The sequence below is a fragment of the Primulina eburnea genome, chromosome 17 (assembly GCF_022965805.1).
Source record: "Primulina eburnea isolate SZY01 chromosome 17, ASM2296580v1, whole genome shotgun sequence".
Lineage (NCBI taxonomy): Eukaryota > Viridiplantae > Streptophyta > Magnoliopsida > Lamiales > Gesneriaceae > Primulina > Primulina eburnea.
Genome location: NC_133117.1, coordinates 3,734,066 through 3,753,829, shown reverse-complemented (window position 1 = coordinate 3,753,829; position 19,764 = coordinate 3,734,066). Strand labels below are relative to the sequence as shown.

At 34.0% G+C, this 19,764-nt stretch overlaps 3 protein-coding genes and 1 long non-coding RNA gene across 5 annotated transcripts; all 4 read right to left on the bottom strand.

Annotated features, from left to right (window-relative positions):
• Window positions 1-623: 623 nt before the first annotated feature.
• Window positions 624-4,123, bottom strand: LOC140818317 (mitochondrial carrier protein CoAc2-like). 2 transcript variants are annotated; one of them, XM_073178244.1, is made up of 7 exons: window positions 3,715-4,123; window positions 2,475-2,560; window positions 2,171-2,378; window positions 1,899-2,025; window positions 1,639-1,823; window positions 1,134-1,256; window positions 624-1,047 (listed from the first exon to the last, which is right to left on the bottom strand). In XM_073178244.1, the coding sequence occupies exons 1-7, from the start codon at window positions 3,874-3,876 to the stop codon at window positions 883-885; spliced, it is 1,056 nt and encodes a 351-aa protein (XP_073034345.1). In that variant the 5' UTR covers window positions 3,877-4,123; the 3' UTR covers window positions 624-882. The 2 variants fall into 2 exon arrangements, with proteins under 2 accessions (XP_073034345.1, XP_073034346.1); XM_073178245.1 differs by having other exon boundaries at window positions 1,639-1,694.
• Window positions 4,124-5,247: 1,124 nt separating this feature from the next.
• LOC140818559 (uncharacterized) lies at window positions 5,248-7,177 on the bottom strand. The gene is made up of 3 exons (XR_012115000.1): window positions 7,024-7,177; window positions 6,317-6,365; window positions 5,248-5,601 (listed from the first exon to the last, which is right to left on the bottom strand). It is a non-coding gene; the product is annotated as an uncharacterized lncRNA (long non-coding RNA).
• Window positions 7,178-8,236: 1,059 nt separating this feature from the next.
• Window positions 8,237-11,001, bottom strand: LOC140818212 (thiamine phosphate phosphatase-like protein). Its single transcript, XM_073178100.1, has 4 exons — window positions 10,778-11,001; window positions 9,829-9,950; window positions 9,515-9,713; window positions 8,237-8,794 (listed from the first exon to the last, which is right to left on the bottom strand). Exons 1-4 carry the CDS (start codon window positions 10,916-10,918, stop codon window positions 8,558-8,560), a joined length of 699 nt encoding a protein of 232 aa, XP_073034201.1. The 5' UTR covers window positions 10,919-11,001; the 3' UTR covers window positions 8,237-8,557.
• Window positions 11,002-14,585: 3,584 nt separating this feature from the next.
• Window positions 14,586-18,499, bottom strand: LOC140818339 (protein NDL1-like). Its single transcript, XM_073178274.1, has 11 exons — window positions 18,188-18,499; window positions 16,788-16,887; window positions 16,556-16,653; window positions 16,316-16,404; window positions 16,150-16,210; window positions 15,983-16,069; window positions 15,760-15,837; window positions 15,603-15,659; window positions 15,430-15,485; window positions 15,176-15,311; window positions 14,586-14,982 (listed from the first exon to the last, which is right to left on the bottom strand). Exons 1-11 carry the CDS (start codon window positions 18,248-18,250, stop codon window positions 14,761-14,763), a joined length of 1,047 nt encoding a protein of 348 aa, XP_073034375.1. The 5' UTR covers window positions 18,251-18,499; the 3' UTR covers window positions 14,586-14,760.
• Window positions 18,500-19,764: the final 1,265 nt, after the last annotated feature.

Sequence of the window (19,764 nt, the reverse complement as noted above, 5' to 3'; positions counted from 1 at the left end):
GGCGACTGTCCCATCTCTGACACCGTGCTGATGAGTTGACATGTCAGAATATAGGGTGTGCTCAGCCGTCCTACTATAATTAGTAGGTAGCACGGAGAACGAGGTAATCATTACTTCTCATACTATAAATACCAGGTTCTCTCTTTACATTTACGAGGGATTCATTTACACCAATCACACAGCCATCACTTGGCTACATTGGTTTCTTGCTTGAGTACTCTGCTGACTTAAGCATCGGAGTGGTCACGCCGGACACCCCTCCGGCGCCCATTCACGAGTTCATCTCCTTGTCTGCAGGTCACAGTGGAAGCTATAGCTCACAGATCCATCTATTGTGCTCATTTTCCTGAACAACATTATTGATTCGATCCGGTGGAGCAACCGACCCAGCTCACCCATTTCACCAGGATCGCATCAGGTGTATACAAAGTTTCATACAAACTGAGCCGACCCACGAACTTTTCGAGCCCCTTGCCGAGTAGCTCACCAACATTTTGAGTAATATCGAATAACAGACTTGAAGTCATAAAACTCAAAACGCTTCTGCTAAGGCTAATAACATTTCTGCTCGAGCTCGAATATAAAATATGGATAATATTCAACCAGATTCGATTCGCGAGTCATAAGAAAACCTTAAATTGAGATAACTTCAAATTATTGAGAACCTGTTATAATATACAAGTTCTTAATGCATCAATCTTGATATTCTAATGATTTATTTACAAGATCTAGATCTTCTAACTAAGGTTGCAGCACTTATTATTGCCATTGATGGAACATTTGCGTGGTAAAGAATAAGATATGAGACCTCCATGGCCCCAAGATAAGGGAGATGGTCCCATATGCAACGACGGAAATCAATACCATTATGGTAAAGAATTGCTATGGTTGAGTTTGAGATAATGGCTGCGAAGAAGGAAGAGACGTTGCCTGATTATTTCTTCGGTTAGCAGCGACCTCCGCGAAAGATTCGTCTCTTGGTGGAACCTGCAGGAATGCCTTCATAACATCATACACTGTAAATCCAATCGCGACAGAGGGGACAACCTGAAATTCGTAAAGATACACATTTTCAAACTTTGATTAATGAAAATGAGTCGAGGAGCAAAATATAAGTAAAAGTTTATGCTCGCCTTTAAGTAATTGATGCTAAGGCCAGAAAATAATTGCTTCCATCCTTGTGTTTGTGCAATCATCACAAGAGTTGCCATAGTTCCTTTCATTTCACTGCTCTTTGAAGTCGATAGCCTCTGGACCTGTGAATCCAAGATTTTACTTTTTCCTTGTACTATTTGAATTCAGGAAAAGTTACAGGGTAGCAATTGCCCCTGCTGTCCTGTGTAGCACGGTTATCGAAATGTAGCATATGAACTATTGCATGGTTCAAAAGATTTTATTTCCACTGTTATCATTGATAATAGATAACTTTTCTTGAAAAATCTACAAATAGTATCTGAACAAAAATCAGGCACTAAAAACTCAGTAGTTAGAAGTTCGAGCGATTCTGAGTAAGGGGAGGCGGAATTGCCCTCATTGCTTCATGTTTGCATCACATCTTACTTTGGCTACACCAGAACACATTCAATATTATAAAATTGATATTTAACTTAATAATCTCTGATTCAACAAGCATAATACCTGCATTTGCCTCCGGACAACATCAATAGGATAAGTGAAAGTCTGACCCAATAAACCTGCAATGGAGCCGCATACAAGTTTAACTGTGATATCCTTTTTGTGATTTTCGGGGACGTGGGTTTTCATTTCCTCATAGAAGTAAAATTTCAATCCCGCGTAGGGAAAGATTCCATATAGCGATGGAGCTGAAAATTCAACATGAAGGTTCAGAAAACAACCGATGAAATTTTCGAATAAACAAGAGGATCAATACAACATACCAGCACCACGGTAGAGACCTCGTACTCCGGCCTCCTTGTATGTCTTGGAGAAGCAATCACGGATTCCTTTATATACAGATTCCCCCATAGTAAGCCCTTCAACACTTCGTTTCAAGGGTTCAACAACCTGCACCATCCTATAAAAATCAAGCTCAATTTTTTTGAAACTGTGGGTTTATTGGGAAAAGATCATAAAAAATTTGAAGCCTTATTGTGGATAATCCTGAGACAGATTTTAGGAAAGCTGAGATTGATGACTTATAAACACTTGCCTGGTAAGCCAGTTTAGTTCGAACTAAATCAAGTGGATAAGTAAAAAGCACAGCCGTTCCTCCAGCAAATGAACCAGCAACGAGATCAAGAACAGGACCTCTCCCGACATCAGGAAAACCAAGGATTATCCATCTTCGGTATTCTTCATAGGCCATATAATGCAAAGCTGCATAAGGCACAATACGCACAACACTTGCTCCATTCCCTCTAACGATAAATCACATGATACTCTTTTATATAAACAACAAAAGTAAGCATTTCACATTCATACATTCAGAAACCAAGAAAAGATAAAAGTTGTACCTGTAAAAACCAAGTAATCCTTCTGTTTTTGCTATTTTTGTGAAGGATCCCAAAAGGCCAAGACTATGGAACTCATTTCGTCTCGTCTGAAAAATATAAAGGAATAGTAACAAACTTGAGTCCCTTTACAATACAACCATTTGAAGATCATATAAATGCACAAATGGAAATTAACGGAGTCAAGATTCAATATCAGCAAAAGCCAAAAACTCTTCCAATATGAAGTTACACATAAAGCAAAGAAAACAATTTCAACTTTCCAGACAGATTGCAGAAGAGTCACCATTTTCGCTCTTCATTGAACATAGTATTGAGGGGATAATATTTGTAACACAATCTGGTTCCACGCAACATTAATCCAATAACAAGCCCCCAATTACGCAACAAATTGACTCTAAATAATGTTCAAGGAGGAACAAAAAGTATTGTCCAGTAGAGAAGTTTAAGTTGCATCTTGCATCAGTAGCTATGCACAGACTGATTTCAGTAACAGCCTAACCATCTCCAAGTTTTTAGTAAAAGTTCATAGGCTTGATCAGTAAGTTGAGGTCAATCGTCTTCGTCAGCAAATTGCACTCGGAATGATATTGGATTTGTTTGTATCTCCTAAATTAAAAACAAGTAAGAAAACCACTAATATGCTATGGGGTAGCACTTCCTAAATGCCGGCAATATCAAAAGAAAAACAATAGCCGAGTTAATTGACACTCCATTATGAAAATTAATCCGACCGCTAAATCATTCAAGAAAGCCAAAATTGGAAGGGAATTACATAATGCTGCTCCATTTGATACAAAATTGTTATTGGTCCTCCATCTCAGGTTACTACAAAATTTACACAAATATACATATTTTGCTTTTCGAGAACTATACAAGTGGATGCAATAACAATGCCTTCCAAGTTCCAACTTCCAAGTTCTTAATTCCAGCGCAACGCTATCGATAATCAAGAATGCCAAGAACTATTGGAGCACCGAAACCGGAAAGAATGCAAAACAATTAAAAGATCGAGACTCTGTTAACCATCAACAAACTCGCAAAACACCCTGTTCACATATTAATCTCATAACATCTAGTTCACCGTACCTACAAGTGATCATCTTCGAAACAACCAATCACAAATCCCACCCCCAAACCCATCCCTTAAAAGCAAAGAAAAAGGCCGAAATTTTTCAAAGAAAACAACAAAAGAAATAGCATGTAGCCAATCGATCAACCAAAATTACAGTAATACAAGGACCTGGAACAAGATCTTGACGCGTTCGAGCGGCGCAACAACAGTCTTGGCAAACCCACCTGCCAGCCCACCAGCAACCAACTCCTTTGCGAAAACAGGCATCTCCCCAATTAACCCATTCAACACCAACCCCTTTTTCTCTCTTTCATCACTCTTCTCTCCCATTACGCACAGGAAAAGAATCCCTTTACTTCTTTTCTGAATCAGGATTCATATACGGCATAAAAGTCTCCCTCTCTCTCTCTCTCCATATATATATATATATATACAGACACAGATGTTGAAGAAGCAGAAGCTGCCTTGGAAAGGAGAAAAGAAGCGGAATCCAAAACGCTCCTGACTTCTTCGAATCAGAAAAATTTTCAACAGCGACGAAAATTAGACCAGGAATTTGCGGTGTTAGAAATATTATTATCGGATTTTAATTCAGGTCAATTTCAGAAAATAATTATTATTATTTATTTATTTGACAATGTATTTTTGAATGAGTCTCATGTGAGACTGTCAATCCTACCCATATTCACAATAAAAAATAATACTTTTAGCATAAAAAGTAATATTTTTTTATGTATGACCCAAATAAGAGATCCGTCTCACAAATACGACCCGTGAGACCGTCTCACACAAGTTTTTGCCTGTATTTTTAAAAATGTATTAAGAAGTAAAGTTGTTAATGAATTAATATACAAAATTCGAGCTCAATTATTCATGGATAAATAATCTCTTTTATGATATTTAATTTAAGTCAATTAAATTAAAAGTATGAAAATCATAATTGATTAAAGCCTCAATTGGACCCACATAATTCGAGCGGTTTTTGTCGGATATCCTCACGTCTCTATTATTATTGTTTCCCAGAATATTGAAGGAACACATGTTCATCTGGATGGACGTGTTCACTCAAGATTCCTTAATTTCGAGTAACTTATGTTCTTAGTCATCTGCATTCGTTATCGTTATAATATTAAGTAAAAATTTATGTGAGACGATTTCACGAGTCATATTTTGTGAGACGGATCTCTTATTTGGCTCATTCATGGAAAAATATTACTTTTTATGCTAAGAATATTACTTTTTATTGTGAATATCGGTAGGGTTGATCTGTCTCACAAATAAATATTCGTGAGATCGTCTCACAAGAGACTGTCTCATAACATCATTCACCTCATCAAAAATCTTAAAGTCCACATACCACATACACATTGTATTAACACATATATTCTACCACATTCATTTAACTTTAACACTAATTATTTGTAGGGCTCATTCTCAACTCATTCATCTTATTCTTATTTAACATTACATTAATTCAATTTCAAATTATTTACAAAATTTAAATTATTATTATTTTATATAAATAATAATATGTTTTATATATTTTGTGAGGTCAATTTACTCTAACGACAATTAATGATCAAACAATAATGGTTTGATTTAAAACTGCATCAGAAAAATGTTTAAAATATTTTAAAACGGACCCCAGGACCTAGAAAAATTTCGACATGACATCTACGTAAGTAGGACATTCCGAAAACTCAAGCAGCAATTTATATCAAAATATACTCCAACTAGAGTCATTAAAACAAAACCAAAGTCAAGAACCTATAGCCGCACTGGTCAGGACTAAACAGAATTTAAAACTTACCAAATACTCGCTAGATCATACGAATCACAGAATCGACTCAGAACATCATTCAAACAACCAAATAACACTACAAATACACGGGACATCTCCCCGGCAAATAAAATACAATACAAGTCTGAAACAAACTCAAGATATACATATAGACTAACTGAGAGACTCCACTGAACAGAACCAAGCAATCCAACCTCAATCCTGAGCTCCACAGGCGGAACCTCGGCCTGATGCTGCAAAACGACTCGGGAGATCTACCATGGTGCCCAATAGCTACCACCGCAGCCCCCCAATAAACAACTGATGTTAGGATTCTGGTATAAAATAGTTCAACAATAACATAAATCATGCATAATCATATAATAAAATGTAATGTGCAATGCATGAAAGGCTCAACGAATAACCGAGATAACAGGAGCAAACAAACGGTACGATAACAACTGGAATAATGCTCGAGCAACAACACAGGGGAGCTACATCGTCATGCAGCTAAACCGCCCTGCCAAGTATGCGAGGTATACCAAGTTGTGTTGAATAACACCCCTGACTCGGCTTCCATACAGCTGATACGATATAACAGGATGGCACAACCAAAACGAACTAGATGACACAATCCCAGCGCTCACCTCAAAAGGCTGAACTAACCACGGGATTGTTCAATCACATCTACGGTCTCAAGTGTATAGGCGTATCAGCCACACAATGATCCCCCGAGATAAACAACAGTTCCAGATAACAACGGATATCAACAATGGGCTAACAAGAACGATAGGGCTCAACATAAATGTCATAACAGTATGCCCGATGCTAAATGTCAATAATATGTCACAATAATAAACATAGATCACAACGAAGGTATTTAACAATTTACAACAGCTAACAAGTCATACACACAATTCAATGTAACACAGAATGGCAATTAAACATAATTTATGTTTTACCGTCGTATGTTACCGAGCTATAACATACTTATACCAACTTGAAACTCTAATATCAACTTCTCTTCAAGACTGTCGGCCTAAACAATACCACAATAAGTCGATCATGAAAACTACATTCCACATCAATGTCCGATTTGGCATAAAACAACATAAAATTCATATCTCGCTCAAAATTAACTAAAATCAATATCCGCCAATTGGAAATGAAAGATAACTCAATTATCTATGTTTCTCCAGTTGAAACTATCTTCAGAATCTCAGTAGATTATTCTCAGAATTTCTAGGAACACACTGCTACTTACGAATTCGCGGACAAAATCACACACACTGAGCAGTTCCAGAAAAACAAGCATAACTTTCTCCATTCTTAATGGAATTTAACGAATATTATATCATTACGAAGACAACACATAGCTCTACAACTTTATTTTTAACAAAAAAACCCAGAATCCGAGTGCATATATGCCATAGACCCGAATTACAGTAGGTGTTGTACACAGCTCTAACACAGAATTCCATTTGACACGTTTTGGTAGAAAAATCATAACAATTCTGTTTCTTATCGAAATTTGATGATTTCAGTGGATAGAAACAGAAAACTTAAACCACTACAAAGTTTATTCAGGTCATTTCTACAGATTCAAACTACAAAAGTCGCAGCAACCCAAAAACTCTCACCCAAAACTGGAAGAATTCGCGCAGAAACAGAGCACCAGAACAGCAGCTTCGATCTACCCGAATCCTTGCTTAAACTTCGCGATTTCTGACTTGAATCGAAGCCTAGGATGTTAGGAAGACACCCCTTCAGACCGATTGAGATTTGGACGCTGGACGGAGGAGTTGTCGCGATTTTCCCACAGTCGCTACACAAGTGACAGGAATGGAGTTGGGGAAAGCTTATTTCTTCTTTCTTTTCTTTTCTCTCGATTCTTCCTTCTCTTATTTGGTAAGTTGTGTGTATGTATGTATTTTTATATATTGTGTATTTGGTTACTAAAATAGTAACTCAAGCTCATTTATCCCGGTCTGTATTTATTTTGTTCTCTCGTATTATTTAAACTCTATATGTATTTTATATCGTTAAATTCTACGATATTCTAAAATACATATTTTTAACACACTTCTTGAATTTATTTGACATAATTAATTATTTTAATTTACAACTCAATAATTATTCTAATTATGCCAAAATTACCGGATAATTAATTACAAGGCCTTACATATTTAGTATGTAAAATTATTTTATTTTATTTTATTTTATGAGTGTCAATTATTTAAAATTAAAATTGTATTATAAACTTAAAATGAAACAGTATAACATATAAAAATAAATATAAAAATAAATAACAATTACGTAAAAAAAATTTTCTAATTTTTTTTATAAAACTTATATGTAATTAATGGGGTGAGCCAAGCAGCCCGCTCCTTTCACTCTCCTTTCAAAAAATAATAACAAAAAAAGAAGTAATGAATGTCCACATTATGTTACACAAGTGGATGTGTGTTAACATTGGTATTAACACCATAATGCTCGGTGTTTTAAAGGTAAGGTACTCGGTGCTCCATAATGGTATTGAAATAGGTCTGATATTACCACAAAGAGTACTAAGACAAAGGGATCCACTATCCATCTTACGTTTCAAGGATTCCTTGTGCAAGTGCCACGGGGAGTCTGTTCAAAACCAGACATTGCTTGTGCATCTAACCTAATTAGTAGATTTATGTCAAAGCCGGGAAAAGGTGCATTGAGGGGCAATAAATTCTTGATGTTTGCTTTCTGATCTCTGTGTGATACATTCTTGAGTGGTGAATCGTCACTGGTTTCTTGCACATCAAATACAATGTGCCAGCTAAAATTTGTTGAATCATTTCCATTTTTTTAATGGAAAATGGTTGAAAATAATTTAATTTACATGACATTATTCAAAGTTGTTCAAACTCCAAAGTCTATAATGAAATCCATTTGACATGAGAGATCTTTATCTTTTACAACTATCCATTGGATTAAGCACATATATAACTTCAATTTATCTCATTAACAGAGTTGAGCTTACGAAATTTAATTGAAAGCTAAACACACAAGCATGTGCATCTATCTGTTCTAGAATGAATAGCACAAACAACATGAAGCCTGTGTTTTATGCCAGTCCATGTTCGCAGAACAACTCAACATGAGTCGTCGAGGTTCATCTTGCTTAAGCAGTTGTTTATCTTTAACAAATAAATTTGGCTCGCAGCAAAATAATTCTGTCTTCATTCTAGATACCAATTATAAGATCGAGTATAGGATCTTTGCTAACTCTTCCCCATCGCTCCATTCACAAACTTTTGCTTTGACAAGTTCCAAATTTTTGGATATGTGACCCCATAAAGGGAAGTTCTTTCTTGGCATAACGCAGTCTGCTGCAAGAAGCTTCAGAGTTGGACAAAAATCATTCATGCCATCTCCTATGTATATTAATCTCCTGCTCCCAGTTTCAGATTGGATTCGATCAATCACACGACCCTACATTCAGAAGAAATTACAAAGATTACAGCCCGAGTGTTGACACAGAAGAACATGGTCGTATACTTTTATCATAGTTAGATCATACATAGTCTCCACGCAAGTTAAATTTAGTAGAGATATCATTGGAACTTTATTTTCGAACATTTGAAGATACTCTAGAATCAGTTGGCATAATCCACCAAAATTACTATCGAGAAAAATACACATATATAACAAGTTTGGATTCCCCTGATACATTCTTGATTACAACACCCTGAGGAAAGTATACTTACTTCATTGCCGGAGAAAATCAAAGTAATGTTGATACATTCCACTTTTTATTTCCAAATATATTGTTTCGATATCTTGTCTCATATATTTTGGTGACTGAAACTTTATATATTTAGATAAATGACATCCATCTACAATTTATGTTCCAGATGATGTTCCTATCTCTTATTCCGTGATCTAATCGAATAACACATCTCTCCATTTATGTGGATGAATCATTTGCCTCAATAGGAAAAGGAGATCGGAACACCATTTGGACAAGAGAGCTGTCCTGGTGCTGATATGAACTTAGAACACCGTAATGATTGTATGACAAGAAAATGCATAAAACAACAATTTCACTATAAGTGATACATTTAGACGATTTTAATACTGATTAAACAAGATGTGACATGCCAATATCAAAAGGCAATAAATGGATTGTTGATAGATTCCAATATAGATTACCTTACATAAATTAGGAGGGCAGAGGTTACAAGCATGAGATGAAGCTACATCATGGCATGGGAAGATTCTAAGCCTACCTCCGCTATCTACGAGAGCAGGGTTCGTTACGATCTCCGAGAAACAATGGTATATTCCGTGATGTTCCAAAATAGTTTTGATGTAAAACATATTCGAGTCGCTAGCCACCTTTAAATCACATCTGTGGCCATGCAAATATGACCATCACACTTTCTATCTCAAACCAAGAGAAGAATAGAATCCAAGATCTAAAGTCACACCATTCACAAAAAGTTCAATAATAATAATGTAATTACCCAAGAGAATGAGCTGATTTAATCACGGAGATGACACGAGAATGCAAAGGAATCCCTTTTAAGCACTGAGCAATATCATCAACTGTTTTCCCTTGAATGTGAAGCTCTTCCAAAATCCTATCCTACAAGAATAGAGGGTCTGTGACAATCCAATTGTGCAAGAAACGTTGTAGAGCAGAGTCCAAAATTAACTGAAAATATCTTAAGTGGAATGGACTTGAATAATGTTAGTAACATGATGCTAAAAAGTCCCATGTATTGAATGATGTGCTTATACGCTAATTTTTGTGTCTTCACTTCACAATTTTTGTGACTTTTTTGTTCATTCTGATGACTAAATGAACATCTTTATCATATTGAAATTAGACATTTCTTTCTTCTTCTTCACTAATTAATATCTTAGAAATGAAAGATTTAGAAGGTAGCCACTGATACGGATGTGATCTTCTTTAGTTATCTGTATAATCAAGGATGTGAAGGACATGGAGTTTATCAATATATTTAAAATCACATCCAGTTCTCCGGCTATATTTTCCGAGTTTTTTCGCTGTTTCGAATACCCGTGCTGGCAAGATTATTTCACCACAAGAACTTGGGTTCTTGAAATAAGGATCCACGAGTATTCCATGTTAACAATACAAACTCAAGAACTGCCACCACTTCAAAACCTCACCTAGCATGCCACTTCAATCATGAGCAAACAAAACAATAATAAAAACATTTAATAGAGAGAAAAACCCAAATCATACAAACAGGAAAAAAAAAAACCAAGCAAAGGATTCCACAACAACAGAATCATTCTCAATATATCTGCTAAAGGTCGAAACTTTATTATTTAATCAAATGGGTTTTCTAACTAAAGGAAAATGAATACACATCAAAGGATTTCAAGCAAATATAGAAACCAAATTGACCTCGCATTTAATAGTGAGAGAGAGAGATGGCATACCATGAGACTATTCCAAGGCAAAGTGCGTCGAAGCTGAAGGAACAAATTGGTCAGACCCATATTTGTTATCACCCATCGGTCGCTGTCATCATCGATCAGCGTTCTGTCGAAATCAAACACAATCATTATGTTTTCAGCCATTTTTGGGCTGTTTCCGGCGTCCAGAGAAGATCGTTCCTGGTGGCGCCGCCCGCTCAATGATTGAAGTTTCAACAGCGCCAAAAATTAATTTATTTTTTAAGTTTATAAAATCAATGGGTTTATTTATATTTAATCTATAATTTATGAGTGAGTCTTATGTAAGACCGTCTCACGGATCATAATCTGTGAGACGGGTCAACCATACTCATATTCACAATAAAAAATAATACTCTTAGCATAAAAAGTAATACTTTTTCATGGGTGACCCAAATAAGAGATCCGTCTCACAAATACGACCCGTGAGACCGTCTTACACAAGTTTTTGCCATAATGAGTAGGTCTCATGTGAGACCGTCTCACGGATCACAATCCGTGAGACGGGTCAACCCTACCCATATTCACAATAAAAAGTAATATTCTTAGCATAAAAAGTAATACTTTTTCATGGATTATCCAAATAAAGATCCGTCTCACATAATACGACCCGTGAGACCGTCTCACACAAGTTTTTGCTTAAATGAAATTAACCACATACAACCAAAAAAATTAGAGTGAGTCTCATGTGAGACCGTCTCACGGGTCATAATCCGTGAGACGGGTCAACCCTACCCATATTCACAATAAAAAGTAATACTCTTAGCATAAAAAGTAATACTTTTTCATGGGTGACCCAAATAAGAGATCCGTCTCACAAGTACGACCCGTGAGACCGTCTCACATAAGTTTTTGCCAAAAAATTAAAGAAATCGATTATTTCTTTAATTTAATTTGATTTGTCTTTATTTTAAAATCTTAATAAATATTAATCAATATCCAAGGAATGAAATCATTCAAATGTTAATTCGAATTAAAGTATCCAAATATTTTTTACACAAAAAAAACTTTGAATTAATTAATTCACTATAAGAGTTCAAGGCTTGCTAGATAAATAGTTAAATGACTCAAAATTGCCTTAACTTAGTTTAATGATTAACTAAATAAAATTAGTCAAATTTTCATAAATCACCTCACCAATATTGGGTGATTTTACATATGGGGATAAGCTATCATAATTGTCGTTATCTAATATAAATGATTATATCAATTCATTGATTTACAATTTATTTTCTTCTTTTAATTGATGATATTGCAGTCTCACTACCGCACGTTCATAATTTTTATTCAATAGTCTATATAGTTTATCATTGAACATCAATTCACTAGAAATAGTGTGAAATAATATTTCATGCTTCTTTAAAAACATTAACAATCAATATAATATGATTTGAATCAGCATGTCAATATTTTTTTTATATAAATCTTAGATCTTTAATCATCGAATATTGACAGTTTTATATATTTATATCGATATTTTTAAAGAAATTGTAATGAATTTCTCTATTTATAAGATCCTCAAAAATTCATTCAATCAAAAAGAGAATCAATATTCTTCAAAAATAACTAAATCTTGGATCTTAAATTAATAATTTGCATTAACGTCATCAAATTTTGCATCTTCTGATCAATATTTCTTTATAATATTGATACACTTTGACATTTGATGTTTTATTTCAATAAATATTTATAGATTTCAGATCTCATATTATAAAATTATGATACTTTATGGGCATCAATGTATAAATAATTATAAATTTATAATTGTGCAACTTCTAGAACACCAACTAATATCTCACAGAATTGAATATCGACAACATGTGCTTTTTCAGGACTATCAACACAATGAAATGTATCTTTTTTTTCTCAATTAGCTAAAACATCGTACTGATAACGTGTTATAATAAATCATAATTAAAAAATATAGTTGAATAGAGAGAATTTATAAGAATCAGTAATCAATAATTTATTGAACTCAATCACCCTATTTATAAGAAAAAATTACAACATACAAATCTTTATAGATATTATATTGACATATTTATCTCGATCACAAATATCTCAAATCTAATCAAGAAAAATCATTTACAACAAGAATACATTTATAATATAATTGACATTTTCATTTTTCTTGTATTCATTGTTTAAAAAGGAAAAAACCTAAAACGAAATATGGATTATGGCGGCGAAGTAAAATGTCAAAATTTCATCTAGATAGGGTGATGTTACCTAAACTCTAATCGACCATCTAATTCGAAGATAGGGTTCTTATCCATCATACCAGAGACTACCTTAACTTACGATTTTTAAATGTTCAATTTTTACTTATTTTTGTTACACTAAGCGAAAAATTCTTAAGAATCGGTCTGAGAGGCAGATTCACATCTCTTACAACCAACACAATCTACAGTCTTTGGAGCATAAACGATTTATTTAGCTAACATTCGTCAAGTGTATCATTTCTAACACATAAGTGAGACAAGTTCGAACAAATTGATTACATCCTATTACACATATATATCATTAAATATTTACCGAATGTGACATTATATCTAAAACAATTTTGAACATAATGATATTTTGATATATATTCAGAGTCAATATATTTCCGAGTTGATTTAGGGAATAGGCCAAAAATTCTTTAATATTTTTTCTTCTTTTCAAACACGATCATGCTTCTTACTATTTTGTTTACTTGGCTGCTTTTAAGACTTTGCGCGTGCCAGATCAGGATTGGTGGCATTTTACCAAAACTAAGGTAGAAAACTAAAAAAATGATTATTTATTTTTCTTTACAAATTTATAAAAAAAAATTGTAAACAAAAAGATTAATAATCATTTTTTAAAACATTTGCAAATACTATTAAGAAACAAACATTCTCGTAGAGTTCATAAAAATTGAATTTTGAATTTTTGTTTTATAGAATTAATTTTTCTTTAAGAAAACATGAGAAGATATATAAAATAATGAAAACTTAGCACTTAAACAAAAATAAATTATGATAAAACTAAAAATAACTAGTTTTACGAATAATATTTTTTATTTTTATGTATATACTTTTCTACATTCATGGGTATTAATAGATTAAATTATATTTTTTTACAATATGAGAATAGAAAAATGAGATAATCAATGGATGACAGACATTACAGTCAATTTAATTATCACATACTATCGAAATAATGCGTGATCGACGGCTTGATGTAAGCTAGCACTTTTAAAAAACAAACACAAAAACAAAAACAAATAAAACAATTATTTTTCTTATGGTCTCTCTCACTATATTTGTACACAAGTATGTGGAAGTGGAAAAAAATAGTTATTTATAAATTTATATTCTACAGTTGAATACAGCTGATGAGAATCAGACAGGGCCAGCCCACAAGAGTTGATGAAGTCATATTTCTGTATTTCATCAGTGACCCCCACACATAAAACTAATTTTTCAAGCGTGGTTTGCAGGATATTGTGTTAGATGCTACAAGTACGCACTCGATGAGTAGCGGCAATGAATAATCTTCCAATGTCATATACAATAAAATAAAATCTAAAGAACCCAAGAAAATTTTGTGGTTTGCATGTGCAAGTTCTTTATCATATCTAAAGATCTATTTTGAGATGGAAATTGAAAATTCAATAGAGAACTATATATGGTCTCAATAATTGAGCAAAAAAGAGTCGCCATCTCATTTGCTCTGTATTTATTTTTTATTGCTTTGCTGTCATCATAAATGTCAAGTCACGATTTACACATCATACAAACAAATCAAGACTGCCTACAAATGAACGAATGATGCCACAAAATTCCCCACTCCCCAACCTTTTATGTTCAATAAAGAATTTTGTCTCTATCTATAGCAACGATATCTACCCTACTTAATTACTTGAGCAACAGTAGCATGTGGCAAATGAGTGAAAAAAAGAACTATCTTACCTCCAATTTACAGGGGTGAGAACCAAACTAATATTATCTTTGCGACGACAGACGAGTCTTGATCGGTTTTAGTTTCAATCCCATGCTTTCTGGAGAGAGGAGTTCAGGTGCAATACAGGATGGGCTCAATGGACTTCTAGGACTGCCACTGAATTGACTCGGCCGGTACAGACCGTATCCTGTGAGAAAATATTCCATGGGAACTAGCATTGCATGTGGTTGCTCCTCAGTCACCATTGATCCACATGCTTGTACCTGTAAAATAAATGTCAATTCATTCTCCCATGAGCACAGGAGGTCTGAGTGATGCCATGATTTGATATCTATCATACAAAGGAGCTCAATATTTCTGACAAAGATGTTCAGATTTAGTGGAATAGATGGGAATTGATATTTTTCATCTAACTTTTAAAATGCGTATCTTTACACATAATTGGTAAATTACTACCTCAACCAAAGCACTGTATCTTCTGTCCAGTTTCGTAGTCATATAGAGGGAATCCGTATGAAAAGGAGAATTATCGCCAACAAATATCAGGGTTCGACATTTCAGTGTCTTCAACCCATCCGTGAGATCAGGTCTCCTGTTAATATTGGGAAGACGAAAAGTTCAACTATTTAAGAATCTAAACAAGACAAGACAAACATTCAGCCATGAAGAAAACGAAGAGTACGAGAAGCTAAAACCTTGAGCATCATTACCTATCTATAGCTTGAAGGAACCGCAACACATTTATGCTCTGCCTCTCATCAAGTAGCTGGAAAATAAAAAACTCACAATCGTCACATTTTAAAACTCTAGAAAACAGTGATTTAAAGAAAACATGTAAAGCAGTAGGCTTGGGGCCAAAGATAACAGAAATTAGAGTACTCACTCTCCTGCAAGCTTGAACTATGTCCGATTCTGGAACATCGGCACCACCACGAACTTCCTGATACAAACAAAAGCAAATAATGGGGTTAAAAGAAAAAATATAAGTGCATTGAAGGGGTTAGCAGAGCGGCATTGGATGAACAGAAATATTAATATACCTTGCTGAAGTAACGGTGAAGCAAGAATTCCTTCAGCAGACCACACATTCCATAATAATACAGCAAATTTGACATCACCTGCATAATTCATTATATTTGGACATTGATATCTAACTTGACATACAAATTGTCAAAATTGACCTGCATAATTCATTATATTTGGACATTGATATCTAACTTGACATACAAATTGTCAAATGATGGATAAAATAATAAATGAGACCTTATTACGTAGCCATTCTGTCCAAGACGGTGCTTTGCACAGAGGAGAAACAAGGATCAAACCAAGAACCCGCTCTCTAAATTTCATCTGGTAACATAAACCTCTATAAGTCACACAACAAAGATAAATTCAAGCATAATAGTAAAACTGTTAAAACTAAAACATACTGCAAACAATGTGAGGACATAAGCTCCAGCCATTACACCCATACACATAACTGCGCCAAGCCTGAACAAAATAAAAACTTGCAGATTAGAAGCATATGGCTGATGACAAAATAAGCTCTCAAGTAGTGACGGTTGTCAATTGAAATAAATGCAGTCACTTGGTTACCTGAAATAGTTGAGCACTTCAAGTATTTGATCAGCTAAGTCGTCAACAGAAGGCACAGGATCATCAGAACAAACTGCAGCAGCACCCAACTGCAAGAACTCTTACCAGAGTCCCATTTAAACTTTCTGTGAGTAATACTGTTTGGAATCACTATAAATACACAAAAAGTTCAAAAATGTACTGCAAGAGGCAGGAGAAAATCTACTATGAAAGCCTACATCATTTGGCCGATTTACAAACCTCATGCCCAGGAGGACTGATGTGGTAAACACAGAAATTGTGAAGCAACAAAGTTGCAGCTTCAGGACAAAAGAACAATCCTTGAAAACAAGACATATCTGCCAACAAATATAGATTCAAGCACAATATATTATTAAATTGCAGACAGAAATGAATTATGAACACACAGATCTGAACAATAGAATGTTAAACAATGAACACATAGCTACCAGTAAGCAAACTCATCACTCACGATTTAAAGCTAAATCAGGATAAGTGACCAGAGCTGGTTTGTCTTGGTCTCCATAAACTATAACAGATACAGGACCATGGCCAGTTCGCACAATATGTTCCTGAGTCAAGAATATACATAACAGATAGTAAGCAATGCTTTACAATCATTACAAGTTTAAATCTTGACATGTAGGAAAATCAAGTGACCATTTATTCTTTTTCCTAAAACATAAAACTAGCTATGTACTAAGAATCATCTCTTAAGTCTTTATATCCATCAAGTGAAGGAAATGACCAGCAATTAAAAGAAACTATTTCATCCGAGGGCAGAGTTAACCATGTGCTCTCACCCACTTTTTAGCTAGCTTATTCACTAAAAATTGATTACAGGGCAAAGCAAACAAAAATTTTCCATTTCCCAATCATTCAAGACTTAAAAGTATGCTAAAGAATGAGTAGTCTAATGCTGAAAAGTTGTGAAAATGATAAGATGATGGTAACTTCCGACAATAGCAAAAGAAACAAAATAGATAGAGTAACAACCAAGCTGTACTTGCCCAAATAGTTCAACAAAGAATGTGACAGGTGTCACAAGATGTTCTAGATGATTAAACAGTTTTAACTACTGCTATAGAAGAATAAGAAAAGAAACAAGGGTCACGAAAGCCAATAGAATCTAGTCCTGATTTCCAACAAAGCATCTTGCAACCAGTAATTTCTAAACCTATTCAATTGGAAAAATATCTACTTAATTTCAAGAAATATATAATCAAATGCTAATGGATAATAAATGTCTTCAGCTAACACAAGCTAATAATAACATTAGGCTACGCTCTCAAAATCAAGAAATATCAGCGAACACAAGCTAATAATGACATTAGGCTACGCTCTCAAAATCAAGAAATAAATCAAAAACAGCTGTCATGATCAACATTCATCATTTACATTTCAAGTAATAAAAACAAAGACAATATCGCCCTAAAGTTTCGAAATAAATGAGCTCAAAAGTAGAGAAGATAAAGAAACTTGAACAACTGATTTCCAAAAGAATCACATTCATTTCCAGAATAGTCAGGACCACTTTACAGATAAACCTGAGCAATATGAATGAAGAAAAGATAACTTTTTTCAACCATGGCAGAATTCATATGGCCGGAGGCAGACATCAGAATCAGATTCGCAAGATCAACAAGCAGATCTAAAGTCACAAAAACCATGTAGCAAAAATGAATTCCTTACCAAGAATAAAAAAAATTCCCAAAAAAAGAACCAAGTAAAAAAAAAAAGCAAGATTACAAAAATGCCGACACGAAAAAACGGCCTGCGACGGAGAATAAGGAATCCCAAATCACAAACCAACAGAAAGAAACGACGTAACGCATTCAACCCAAAGCCGGACCAAACAAACAAAAAAGCAACCTTCCCGCCGAGATAAATGGTTTCCACATCGAGGCAAACGGAATAGCCGCTTAATTCAGCCATCGCCGCAGCCTCCTCCCCTTCAGAAAGCACAAGCCACGCACGCAGCAATCTCCCTCTACCTATTCGTTCCTCCCCCGGATTCTTTCTCGCAAAAACATGCAAGAAATCAACAGATACATATACACACACACATTTATTATACGTATCGAGAAATCCTCGCGCTTTTCAATGGCTTATACACGAAGCGATCCTCTCCCTTTCATCTCTCTACAAAAAATTCTCTGAAATTAATTTCCCACCGACGCTTTGTTTCTCTGTATTTTCTTTCTACATAATAAAGAAAACAAAAAAATTATAATGGAAAAAAAATAATGTGTTGGGGGGGCATTTGTGTAATATGACGATATAACGGATTCTTTGACAGCCCGTGAACGGAACTCTGGTCAAAGAATTTAACCGCAGTTAACAGCCGACAAATTTGACGGAATATTCTGACACCTGTCCTATTTTGTCGTCTCCCCTACAACGGCCACATACTTTTTGCATCTTTCTTAAGCGTGCATTGAATAATAACTATCTACGTTATAAATATTTTTCATTAAATTTTTTTTTTGTGTTGCTAAGGAGTTTTACGTTTGTTATAATTGAGTTTTCTACTCGAAATTTTAAAATTTGGGAAATTTTAAAATTTTGATACTAGAAAAACTAAAAGAAATTGATATTTTTTATTAAGAGAAAATTACATTTTGTCGATGTATGTTTGATTATTTTGGATTTTGGTCTATTAAATTATTAAATTTCAGTATTATTCGTGTAACTTTTGATTTTTGATAATTTTATTTATTTCTCATCAGAAATACTGATATGATATTATACAAGTCAGTGTCGCATCAGTGCAACATTGATGAAACATGTCATCACGTCTCAAAGAAAACTATATAAAAAAAGAATTAATATTGAAATTTGACAACTTAAAATAATTAAAATTTGATTATATAAATAACAAAAATGCGAAGATATAAATGTGTCGAATCAAAAATGCAATTTTCCTATAAAACTAATAAATTTTGTGATGGTTTTTTTCCCCTTTATTTTTAAATGATTTTACCCAATAGCATAATGACTTTACTCAATTGGAATTTAAAATAATTGGACTTTTTGGACAGCTTAATAGAATATATTTTTCAAGGTAACATGAATTTCTTTAATTTTGAAATATATTATTAGAGATTGAACGAGTTTACGAACTCGATTCACAGAAGCCAACTCGAACAAAATAGCTCGATTAGAAAAATATAACTAATATAATTTAGTCCAAATCAACTCAACTCATTTTATTGAACACTAGCATAAAATATTTGTTTGTGTTCAATAATCTAACCTCATTGACCATTGAATATTAAACATATACTCTACATTAAATTCAAGTGGAATACATGTATTCTATATTCAAGACATGATCGATATCTTACAATAACTTAGGAATCATGACATCCATGGTTACATATGCATGCATACATGTGTTTGCATGTATTGTATTTTAATTATATTTAAAATTTTCACATTTCTCATGC